Source organism: Erinaceus europaeus, chromosome 19, assembly GCF_950295315.1.
Source record: "Erinaceus europaeus chromosome 19, mEriEur2.1, whole genome shotgun sequence".
Classification (NCBI taxonomy): Eukaryota; Metazoa; Chordata; class Mammalia; order Eulipotyphla; family Erinaceidae; genus Erinaceus; species Erinaceus europaeus.
Window position 1 is genome coordinate 25,430,363 of NC_080180.1, and position 12,498 is coordinate 25,442,860.

At 44.3% G+C, this 12,498-nt stretch overlaps 1 protein-coding gene across 13 annotated transcripts in view; it reads left to right on the forward strand.

The window, feature by feature from the left end:
* The window catches only part of SRGAP2 (SLIT-ROBO Rho GTPase activating protein 2), a 290,047-nt gene extending 284,065 nt beyond the window's left edge, over window positions 1–5,982 (forward strand). For 5 of the 13 annotated variants that reach the window (XM_060178745.1, XM_060178750.1, XM_060178744.1 and 2 more), the window contains 3 exons: window positions 2,865–2,903; window positions 3,116–3,440; window positions 5,522–5,982. In XM_060178745.1, the coding sequence (XP_060034728.1) occupies window positions 2,865–2,903; window positions 3,116–3,440; window positions 5,522–5,905 (748 nt within the window). In that variant the 3' untranslated portion in view covers window positions 5,906–5,982. Of the gene's footprint in view, window positions 1–394; window positions 785–2,864; window positions 2,904–3,115; window positions 3,441–4,061; window positions 4,161–5,521 lie in introns of those variants that run through there. The other 8 variants (XM_007523113.3, XM_060178749.1, XM_060178755.1 and 5 more) reach the window with 6 other exon arrangements.
* Window positions 5,983–12,498: the final 6,516 nt, after the last annotated feature.

Sequence of the window (12,498 nt, forward strand, 5' to 3'; positions counted from 1 at the left end):
TTCTTAGAGGTGCCTTCTCTTTCCATTTCTTACTCAGATAATACTCTTTGTCTTCCTTGTCCCTCATCTTTCCAAAGATCCATAGTCTTGTGTTTCTTCTACTAGGCTCATGTTATGCCAGATGGACCAATTCTGATATTATATGTCTGTTTCTCCCCTGTTCTCTGTTCGTACCTGTGGAGGAAGGGGATCACTAGGTCCCCAGGAACCCTGTATTCTGAACTACTCATTCACTGCCTAACCTCAAGGTCCCTTTTATTCTGCCCTCTTACACCAACAGAAACAACATTCCTCTTTTTTCCTATTGCTGTATCCCTGTGTATTTGCCTTTCCCAATGGCCCCTTTGCAGATCCCCACTCCTGTCCAGCAGGCTCTTAACTCTGCCCCCTTCAGCTTTCATTGTGGCTGTTAGCAACATCCAGGGGCTTTAACTCCACCCACACCCGGTCTGGCTGTCTGGAGAGGGATTCCACGCTGTGTGCTGCTGCCTCCCCTAGAGACATTCAGGTTATTGGAGAACTAATCTCATCTCAAGGGGCCAGACACCAAGTCCCAAAGCCTACAGACCTCTTTCTGCCAGACCCTGAAAGCTGGCCCAGTGCCAGCGGGATGACAAGCCCCAGGGCGCTCCTGATGAATATGGATTGGAGATGATGTACAGTTTTTATTCCCCTCTGGCTTTGGAGGAATGAAATGATTTGCACATTGAAAACTTGTTAACCATAGCCTCTGGACACTGAAACTGGAAGGAGAATAAAAGATGCTTGTTGTTTTTAAACTGCACCAGGTCGCCCAGATCTCTTGGCTTTTTTCCAACCAGACGGTTGCAGGGGGCGTGGTTGGGACACGTGGCTCTTTCCCATCTCTTTCACCCTCAAGTTATTAAAGTAACTTATTCATCTCACTTAGTATAGTTATAATTTAAGTCAGGTCAGTAAAAAGATTGAGAGCTTTATTTGTTATATTTCCCTCTAGTACATTTCCCTGCTGGTAGATCAAGCTAGTGAAAAAAAAGGGGGGGGGATAACTGAGCTAATAACATTTATTTCCTTATTCATCAGTCTGTTAATTATACCCTTATAACCATAAGGTTATAGGCCTATAATTAATCCAGAAACCAAACCAGGGTTGGTAGAAGGAGAGTGGAGTAATTAGGTACATACTTTCAAGCCATCAAATACATGATACCATTTGTACAAAGAAATTGTAGAGAGTAAAAAAACTGAGATAGTCAAAAGATGAACATCTGGGTGGGGGTCCTTGGAAGAAATGGTTTCCCAGACATTAATAGTTGGTGGGTCAGCTGCAGGCCCTGGGCATGTCTTTTCCATAGGAACATCTCTTCCAGCCTCATCTCCTACCCTACACACCACACTCCCCAGCACCTTCACCTTCCTGAGTGCCTCAGTTCTCTCACCTCAGCCTGCACATCCCCTCAACTCCTCCTCACCTTTCAAAACTTAGTCCCAAGACTCCCCCTCTTTTTTAAGGAGACTTTCTGGTAACACTGAGTTCCTCGCGGCTGAGGTAGATGCAGTTTGAATAGCTCTAGGACGTCGCCTGCACTTGGATCCTTGACCAGACTGAGATCCTTCTAAAACCAGGAGCTCTGTCTTCCTATGTTTACATCCACAGAGCCTAGCTTAGGACAATGCATATGCCAGCCTTTTGATATGTCTCTCTCATCAATGGTTTTAATCTTGTGAGTCAGCCACCTTCAAGCAGAAAAAGGAAATCAGCAAAGAGGTGTTAGTATTAGAGAACAGGATACTTTTTTATTCCACATGTTTACTGAACACCTGTCTTGTGCCAAGCACCAGTGCTGTCTATCCAGAGATAAATAAGAAGGTGTCTGATCTCAGAGCTGGCAGTCTGAGGAGGCAGATACCATGTAGGCAGGTAACTGAGGAGCAGTGCCATCTGTGCTCTGAGAGGACAGAAAAGGGAATGATCAACTCTGCTTGCAGGGAAGATTTTGCAAAAGAAGAGTTATTTTTGCTGGGCCTTGTAAGACTCTAAGAGCATCCTTTATACTCTAAAGAATGATGGAAATCCCCAGGATAGAATGTCTAGATGTTGAGACATCTTCACATACTGACTGTTATGTGCCATATCCCAAACCAGACCTAGGGGTGGAAAGATGAAGAAGACCACAATAGTGAATAGAACCAGGAGTGGTTTGTACCCAGCCACATACACTGATGCCTGATTCTCAAGAGTCCCAACCTTCCTTTCTTCAATCCTCAACTCAGTTGACCTTCAGAGATTCTATTGAGTTGTCAGAAAAGTCATGACTTTTTCTTCTGTGTAAAAAAAATGTGTCATGGCTTTTCCAACAACCAGTAGATCAGAGCCGTCCCACCATCCCAAACTAGAAGTTTCATTGTTTCTTAGATTAGGTCCTTTATAGTCTGATTCCAAAAGGAAATATAATTTTTCAACAATAAGCAACAACCACATAACTAGGACTTTGCCAGAATGTTTCATGTAAATTGTGGGAAAAAATGGACTCAGCCAGGGTTCAACCAGTACCGGGTAACTTAGGATCATATTGATTTCTACCTCAAGAAAATGCACAAAGTTAGCCCTAACTGCAGCACTGCAGCCCCTTGAGAAACATACTCTGTTCCTTGTCTACAGAATGAGCAACTGCAGCCGTTTGCCATGATTACACTCTTACAGTTAGACAAAAAAACAGTTAGCTTTTCTCCTACCACCCAATACCCCACCTCCTTGGCAATGGTGAGAATTCTGCTCTGAGCTGGGGCCTTCAGTTTCATTTCAAAGCAGGTGATGGAGAGGGTCTTTTGGTGAACTTGTCTCCCATTAGAAGCTTTCACTTAATCAACATTTTTCCTGACAGCAGCTTACATCTTGAGAACTCAAAACCCACAACTATCAAGTAAGTATGCATTTCTCCTTTGCTCAGGTTGAGGGTGGCAGGGGGACAGATACATGAAGGAATCAGGGAAGGTGGAAGTGAGGAGAGTACGTGCTCTCTGTCCCTATCCTTCTAGAAATCCCTGGATGCCATCATCTGCCCCTCTCATTCATTCTAGCATCCTCAAAGTCAGGATTCCATGATCACACTGCCCTTTCTCTTTGTGATTAAAGGCAAAGGAAGCGGCCAGAATCTGGGAGCATCCGGAAAACATTTCGGAGTGACAGCCATGGGCTGAATAGTTCCCTGACTGACTCTTCCTCCCCGGGGGTGGGGACTAGCTGCCGCCCATCTTCCCAGCCCATCATGAGCCAGAGTCTCCCCAAGGAAGGGCCAGACAAGTGTTCTATCAGTGGGCATGGGAGCCTCAACTCCATCAGCCGCCACTCATCCCTAAAGAATCGTCTGGACAGTCCTCAGATCAGGAAAACAGTGACAGCAGGAAGATCAAAAAGCTTCAATAACCACCGACCTATGGACCCTGAGGTCATTGCACAGGTAACTAGGGACTCTAGGACAAACAGCTGTCATGAGTAGGTCTACACTGGTCAGTGCTATTTATGATAAGACTTGAAACAGAACAGTGTCATGCTGAGTTCTGGGATTTTTTAATATCTGGACACAAAAGACAACTTTCCAAGAAATTTGCCCAGTCCTCTCTCCCCAAGGACAACTTGAAGATAGAATAAAAGAACTTAGACTTCATGTTCATATACAGACTATTTGCAAGGGAGGTGTGACTGTTGAAGCCAGTAGTTACAGATAAAGTATCTTGATAATCCATTCAGCCCAAGTTTCCAGTTCTGGGGACTTTGCTAGACTTCAGTGAAGCTGCCCTAGTGCTTAGGCTCAGTTGTAGTTTTGGTTACACTTTTGTATCACTGTGCCCATTCCCATCTTCCCATATCCTATTATGTCCTTGGTATGTGATAGGTTGGTAGATGATCAATCAATATTTTGGTCTTAAAAGCCCCTAAATGCCCTGTCACCTAGGGCTTAGGTACCAGAAGGTGTTCCATTCCAAGTCTCCAGATGCAGTGGAGATGAGCTCCCTGGTTACAGGGTCTTCCTTCTGTGTATGACCACACTGACAAGTTTCTGTTTTCCATGAAATATTAGAGATCCAGCCCCTCTTCTAAAAATCCACCTACTGGGGCCACTCCAAGCAGTTCACTCAGACGTCTCTCCCAACTCTATCATTTTCATTAAAGCAACCAGGTAGGAACTAAGGACTCGTTACCCTCTTCTGTCTCAACAGTTGAGATTTTCCTCACCTCATCAGTGGATTCTGGGTGCAGTCTCTGTTGACTTAATTGTGGTCCTGTGCTTTGGGAAGGTGTATTTGGCAAGCACAACACTGAGCTGTGGGCTTGAGATGCATTGCTTTGCTAATTCTGTTTCTGTGCCTCTACTTAAGCTGCCATCTGCCTTGCACCGTGGGAATCCTCCAAACCCCTTCCTTGGTTAGATGCTCATAGAAATGTCAGAATAGGTATATGACAGTAACCAGTTGTAGCTACAAAGCAGGACTGAGGAGTGTGATGGAGTTCATCCTGAGAATTTTTCAGATTTGAGAACATCATATGAATGAGTGAAATTGAGTCACTGCTACAAAGAAACCTTAGCTAGAGGCCTTTTCCTAGAACATAGAATCTTTCGATGTGAGCCTAATCCTGAGGGAGGAGCCCTGTGCTAATAGCTTGGGAGTACTAGACACTAGTGTATGGGGAAGGAGGGAGCTGGAATATTTCTCTAGAAGGCAACTGGTTGCATAGGATAGTTCTTTGGTTTTGCCTTGGTCTCTTAAGCTTGGACTGCTATTTCCTAAGAGCTGAGTGTCCTACTGTCATTTGTATAGGTGATTCACCTATGTGGACTTTGGCTTCCCCTGCTGGTCATTATTTGCTCCCTTCTCATGGTGGTGGGTAGAGCAAAATTCTGCAGGGTATGGTAGGTGGGGTGGAGTGATGTTATCTATCTCTTTCATTATTTAATATTAGATAGAAATTAAGAAGTAAGGAGGAGGACAGAGAGACAGAGACACCTGCAGCCCTGCTTCACCACTTGTGGAGCTTTCCCCCTGTAGGTGGAGACCATGGGCTTGAACCTGAGTCCTTGCTCTCTGTAATGTGAGCATTTAACCAGGTGCACCACCGCCTGGCCCTACTATCTATCTTTTCAAGCACAGAAGAGTAGAGAGAATTGGATAATGAATCCCTTTGTACCAGTGACCAAACTCCTGACTATTCCTCTTCCTCTCCCCTCCCAACTGGATAAAATGTCATTTCATCCATAAATTTACAGTACACAGCTCTAAAACCAAAGGACTATACTTTAAAAAAGCATTTCTAGTACTTTGAAGTGGAAAAAAAAGTGCCTCATGAAAATGAATATCTGTCTCTCCTCCTCACCCCCTCATTTGGAGCTTTCATATGCTCAAGGGTTTTGGACAAGAAAAGTAGTTTGGATATCTCCTACCATTAGTTTCTTCATGATTTGAAATATGTTGCTGAAACAGGATCCTTGGAGACTTTTCCCTACACTTGCTTTACAAATTCCTCCTTTTCCGTGTTTTACAGGATATTGAGGCAACTATGAACTCTGCCCTGAATGAGCTGCGGGAGCTGGAAAGGCAGAGCAGTGTCAAGCATGCCCCTGATGTGGTTCTGGACACCTTGGAGCCCCTGAAAACTTCCCCTGTGGTGGCACCCACATCGGAGCCCTCCAGCCCCCTTCACACCCAGCTCCTCAAGGACCCTGAGCCTTCCTTCCAACGCAGTGCCAGCACTGCTGGGGACATTGCCTGTGCATTCCGGCCTGTCAAATCTGTCAAGATGGCTGCCCCACTCAAGCCACCAGCCACTCGACCTAAGCCCGCTGTCTTCCCCAAAACAAATGCCACAAGCCCTGGTGTCAGCGCATCAGCTTCCCCACAGTCCACTGACAAGTCTTGTACTGTCTGAGGGATATAATTTAATTATTCTAGATTGTAGAACTGGGAACTGGAGGGATTAACTGTTATTAAAATCTTCCTATTTAACTAGTTTGGGGATTTCAGTTGAAAATAGACTGTCATTTGTTCTTGGAAGATTAGCCTACCCCATCACCCAAAACCTTGAAAATGAAGCCCTCATTATCACCCTGCCCTCTTTACTTCCCCCAGTCATTGTAACCCAGACAGCTGTAGTGTATACTGTTCTTAGGTTAGCCAGAGGTAGTGTTGTTTTTGTTTTTTTCATTATCAGGTCACTGTGAAGTCTAGCCAGGCAAGTCATGAGGACATGGGCTCAAGTCTTAGTCCCCTCAAGCCCAGTGGATGCCTGACCAGATAATTAGCTACTTAGAACCAGCTCTCAGTGGCATCTTGTTTTGGGTACTGATTATAAAGACTCATATATAGTTCATTCTCCATTTTACACACACACACACACACACACGGGTTCATTCTCCATTTTACACACACACACACACACACACACGGGTTCATTCTCCATTTTACACACACACACACACACACACACACACACACACACAAGTTTTTCTAGTCTAAGTTATTGTGGCTGTTCACACAAGAGCCACTAGGGGTCTCTGTTTCCATTACCAAACAACTCTCTGGGACAGAGAACTTAGCCTTTGTAATCTTTCCATCATAAGACATAAGAAATTAAGCAGGATGGGACTCAGTCCTGCCATCTGTTTGGGGTTGGGGGCTTACTCTATCTTCTTTCTATCGATGTGAATTGGTCATTGGTGTTTGCTTTTGCTGTCTTCTAGAAATACAACCCAACCTTATTATTAGAATTTCTGGAGTTTTTCTGAATGTATAGATGTTTATTGGTTCCTATCTTTGTCTCTGATGGAGCATTATCCATTTAAGAAATTATTCTGTATAGAACAGTTTTATAGCTGGTTTTAGGGTAAAGAGTCTTACAAGAGGGGGTGTGTGTGTGTGTGTGTGTGTGTGTGTCAGGTTTGTAAAAGGTAAGAAATGTGTCCCTTTTCCTCTTTAAGGCATTACTTTCATTATCCTATTATAAAGTTAAATTCAGTTTTGTTAACCCCAGAATTATTCTCAAAACAACCCCCACCAGCCCAGTTTTGTTATCCTACAAGAACTTTCTTCATGGACCAGTGGGGGCTTGGAGGACCCAAGTTAAATTAAAGAGAGACACTGCACCTTAGAGCAGGTTTTCCTTTGCCCAGATAAGGACATTTATGGGATCTTGGGCCCCACAGGCTCTACATTTAGCCTTTTCTTCTTGTCCTCCAAAAAGCAAAAATGTCACCATGTCTGCTGTTTTAATCTAGTCTCAAGCCTGGTGTCCCTGCTTCTAACTTCCTGAGCACCATGATACTCCAGGAATACTAGCCCTGGAGACAGCCACACCCCAGGCTCTTGGGCACTGAGTAACTAAAGTTAAAGCTGAACTGCATTCCCTTTCACTATTGTCTAGTTGTAGAGTTGTGCTTCTAGCCTTCTTTCTGTAGTTCAACAGAGATGGTGGATTGGCATTCAGATAGGAAAAATCTAAATTTACTTTTGCCTAGAAGATCTTTTTTTTTTTTCCTTTGGACCAACATTCTGAATTTGGTAGTTGGCTTAAGGTAATGATTGGATTTTCCTATAAAAGAAAGGGGTTTGGGGGCTACTTACAACATGAGGAAACCATTCTGAGAGCTAGAAGGGAGCAATAAATAACTCCTTCAGTAAAGTGAAGCAGCCCACCTTCATCTGCATTCTTGGCTTCTATTGTCCTGCTTAGCCACTTATTTTTTTTTTTACTTGGATATAAACAGGTCCTGAGCCTATGAAGACTTTCCATAACCAAGAATCTATCCTTGCTGAGAAAGAAACCCCACCTTTTACATTCATTTTGGTCCAACTGATTGAAATTGGTGTCCATGCTTGCCCGTTTCTCCCCCCACACCCCATCAGCACACTCCTCCCTGAGGAACTAAAAACCAGGGTTTCTTATTGACAAATCTTTGGGCCTATTCTGTTGCTCCAGCCTTATTTCTCTATCAACCCAGCACACAACATGTGTTCACTGTTCCTTTAGTCAGTGTTCACTTGCTGATTTGCATCATGAACTGGACAGTGTGAGTGGTCACTCACAACCCCCAGCTTGGGGACTTGTGTGGTATTCCCTTCTCTGGTGCTCCTGTCACCTTTGAGATGGTCCCGTCAAGAGGACTAGGAACCCATAGGAGGAGAGTCCTCAGCAGAGCTCATTGCAGTCAACTGGAATTGAGGTTGCACACTGTGAGTTTTATGCCAAGAAGCCAAAAGGAGCTGGCCACCCAAAGCCTAGGGAGATCAGTCTTCCTCAGATATGCTTGCCTAAGCCATGATGCTTCAAAGAGCCCTTCTCTGTACCTTGAGGAATGGATCATTTATTGTTATGGACTCTGATGGTTAACAAACGTGGGGTGAGGCATCTCAGTTTAAAAAAGAGAGGAGCTTCCAGCCAGCAGACTGTAAACTAGAAACACTGGTCTCAGCCAGCCTCCTCAGGGCACCCTGGTTTCTCCCAAAAAAAGATGAGGAGAGAGAACGCCAGCAACAGGATGAACAGACCACTGGAAGGACTGATGTATATGTACTTCACCTTCAGAAGAGAAGTTAGATCTTCCAGGGAATTGCAGTGGTGTGGCATCTAACTTGTATGTCATGTTTGTGTAAATGGTATATTCTTTAAAATAGTGTTGATAACTGGAATATTGTATGTATGCTTGGAGATGCTTTGTGTGAACTTAAGACTGTCACTCAGCAGATGTTGGATTGGGGAAAATCCAAAGCACAACTTCAAAATAAAATGTTTTTAGGTTTCCATGCTGCAGTTCCTATCCCTTCTCCACTCCCCTGAAATTGTCAATGTAGGAGGCAAGGTGTTCAGAAGGATTTTGATTGGCTGTGCTAAGGAAGCCTTGCCTGACAACAGGAGAACTGAGGTGAGCTCAGCAGCTAAGCACCTCCCCTACCAAGGCATCACTAATGGATTTAGACTATGGCTTCTCCTGTGTCCACACACACACCATTTTAATCCATGTGTGGCACCTAAGAGGTTTGCTAGAAAGTCTTACAGCTCATCACTGAACAGTCTGTTGTCATGAGAACAGTTTGATTCACAGAATCCACCTTCCCTGTTTTTAATGAGAACTTTGCTTCCCTATCTCTAGTTAGATTTCCTCACTTGGATGAGTGGGACTTAGGAAGCTCTGCCAGCCACAACCAAGGGTAGTGGAGGTTTTATTTCTCCTGAAACCAAGGGTCTGAGTCACTGTCCCAGGCTGCCCCCTGCCTGTAGGGTAATATGCATGTACCTGGGGAAAAGCAAGGACACAGGAAACACCTACTTTCCTTTAGTCCCAGAGTGAATTTTTGAATCTTTCAACCTAAAAGGCATCCTAGAGTCCCTTGGGCCCACACTTAATCTAGTGTCAGGAGCCCCTGGGAATAGACCCAATGTCTCAGATCTAAGCACATGCTCAATGTTGATAGTAGCACAAGGGCTCCTATACTCAGCCCTAGAGCAGGCACTGCATCCTCCCCATCTTAGCCAGTTCTAAGTGTTATTTGTATATCTTTGATTCATGTTCACCATTCACCCATCCCCTTTCCAACCTGTTGCCTCTTATCCTTCCTTCATTTCAGTAGTAAAACAAACTTCTCTCACTGATCCCTGGGTCTTAGTTAAGTCAGAGTTGAAGCCGTTCTGGCACCCTGTGCTAGGAGTGAGTTCTTCCTCCTGAAATAGAGCTGTTAAATTGGGTTATTTTGTTTTTGTTGTTTGTTTCTTAAGACTTATTTGTTAATACAAGAGATAACTAGTGCAACCTTCTGGAAATGCCAGGGATCAAACATGGGACCTCATGCTCTCAAGTCCAACTTTCTAGTCACTTTGCCACCTCCTAGGCTGCAGTGAACTTAGTTTTTAAACTGTGAGCAGAGAGCCAAAGGACCTTTTCAGAAAGTCCTAAGGTAATGGTGAACTATTCCTCTTTGGATTCTCTGAATTCATCTCATGTATTCTTATAAGATCTTGATGGAAATTAGTGACAATAAGCATAGTTTTATTGTTTAATTGCCACCAGGGAGGCCATTTTTTCCTTTTTTTTTTTTTTACAGAAGAGAGACAATTTGAAATATAAACAGAGACAGGGAGACATCTGTAGGACTTGCTTCACTACTTAGGAATCTCCCCTACCCCACCCCTGCAGGTGGAGAGAGCAAGGGCTTGCTTGAACCCAGGTCCTTACGCCTGGTAATGTGTGCATTTAACCAGTTTGCCACTTCCCAGCCACAAGCATGGTTTTAAACACAGAACCATTCCATCTAGATAGAAGCCAAGAGGGGAGTGGTGAAGTATGAATCTAGGAAAGAATCTCTCTAGCTAGCCCATCTAAGTGTGTGTGTGTGTGTGTGTGTGTGTGTGTGTGTGTGTGTGTGTGTGTGTGTGTGCGCGCGCGCGTGCACTCGAGAGTGCATGCATGGAGCTGTGTAAAACTTTCTTTTACTCAGGAGTTAACAGCCCTGGCATATTGCATATGTCAAAGATATTCGATCAGATCATTATTAAGCCTAACTGTGTCAAACACTCATACAATACTGAACTGAAAAAAACTAGATTGGACTAAGTTTTCTAATTTCAGGGAGAACAGACAAGGTGAACAAGTGCTACTCTGAAAATGATAAGATAGAGCATGGGTTGGTCTAAAAAGGCCATTACAGTAAGGACTAGATGGAAAGTATTCCTAAGAGATAAGTTGGAAATCCCTACAGAAATAACAAATAGATTGTTTAACATAGGAATGTGGATGTATAAAAACAGAGCACATGTGAAAAGAAACTCATTAATCTGCATTACAGATTAATTAGAACTATGAGATTCTCAGGAAGAATGTTTAATTGAAAGAAGAAAAAGGAAAAAAAAAAGATGATCCCAACAATTAGAAATCCAGCTGAAAATAAAAGGAAATGACAAAGACAGGTGGCTGGGAGCAGTGTTTTACAGAAACCACAGGAAGTGTCTCAACAAGGAGGGTGACCTGGACAAGAGCCCTTCAGTACAGGGAATGGGTCCAGTCAAAGTGGATTGAATAGTGCCTAGAAGGAAAGGGGTCAGGGACTCTTGGCAGCTCATTCAGAGGTGCTGCTTTGGATGGGGGAGCTACAGCACTGAAGGAGCCAGGCTTTTCTTAATAAAATGGATAGTGTAGAGGTGTTTTTGTTCACAGGTAGCACCCAGTAGGTTGGGAAGAGTGAGTACAGGAGAGGGTGTGTTCCAGAGCACAAGTGAGCAGGCATATCCTCCAACTCCTGGGAAAGAAGGCAGATGTGAAGCAAAGTAGCAGCACATGCAGGGACAAGATGAAGGAGTTCCCTTTTGATTGTTTCATTTTAGTGAAGGTAAAGACAACTGAGAATGGGAAGGAATGGTGTTTTGGAGGTTAAGGGAATGAAGTGAGTAAGTAGTATTTTTCCATAAACAAGAAAGACTGCAAGATGGTGCTGGGAGGGTTTCTATCAGTAGCCTGCATGCCACTCCCACTGCCTGGGTGTGAATGTCCTAACTAGCTGCAGCTTCCTCCTTCCCCAGCCAAGATCAGCTGACTGTTAAAGTGATGAGGAGCAGAGCTCTGAGACTTGTCACTCAGCCCTTCATGGGAGCAGAGCCAACATTGCACATCCCACCTGCCCTGCTCCTTACCCCTCCAGTTTAAGGTGCTACACAGCTAAATGGCTGTGACAATAGGCCCAGTCCATGAAACTGACATATTCAGGCCCTTCCCAGGAGCAGTCACTCACCCTGTGTGTTCTCACACCCACCTTAGGGAAAAGTTTGAGTCATCTGCTAGCACACAGAGCAAATGGCAGTCAAGACTCCAACTTCTAGGATGCCAGGGCCCCTGCTCTTCCCACTATGCCACACAGCCTCCATTTGTAGAAGTTAAGAGTTTTTTCCAGGAGAGCTGCCTTCTGAGACCTGCCCTGCACCACCAGCCCTCTGGTCCTTTTGCAACCCTGCATTGCCACTTGTATTTCTTCCTTTTTTCCTTCTTTCCTTCCTTCCTTCCTTTGTTTCTTTCTAAAATGGAAATATTGACAAGAGCATAAGATAAGAGAGGTACAGTTCCCACCACCAGAACTCTATTCAATCCCCTCTCTTGACAGCTTTCCTATTCTTTATCCCTCTGGGAGTATGGACCCAGGATCATTATGGTAGTGCAGAGGGTGTAAGGTCTGGCTTCTGTAATTGCTTCCCTGCTGAACACAGGCATTGACAGGTTGATCAACCTCCCAGCCTATGTTTCCCAAGTTACGTTATTCAAGAGTCGTAGCCAGGACATTGTGGTGACCACAGGATCAAAGACTGGAAGACTTGGGCCAGATGAAGTGACCTTGAATAACAGGGGCCTGAGGAGGTGGGGCTCTAAGACATATTGGTGGGATCAACGGCCCACGGAAGTCCGTTTGGCATCATGGTAGCATCTGGAACCTAGTGGCTGAAAAAGAGTTAAGATACAAATCAGAACAAATTGTTAACTGATCATG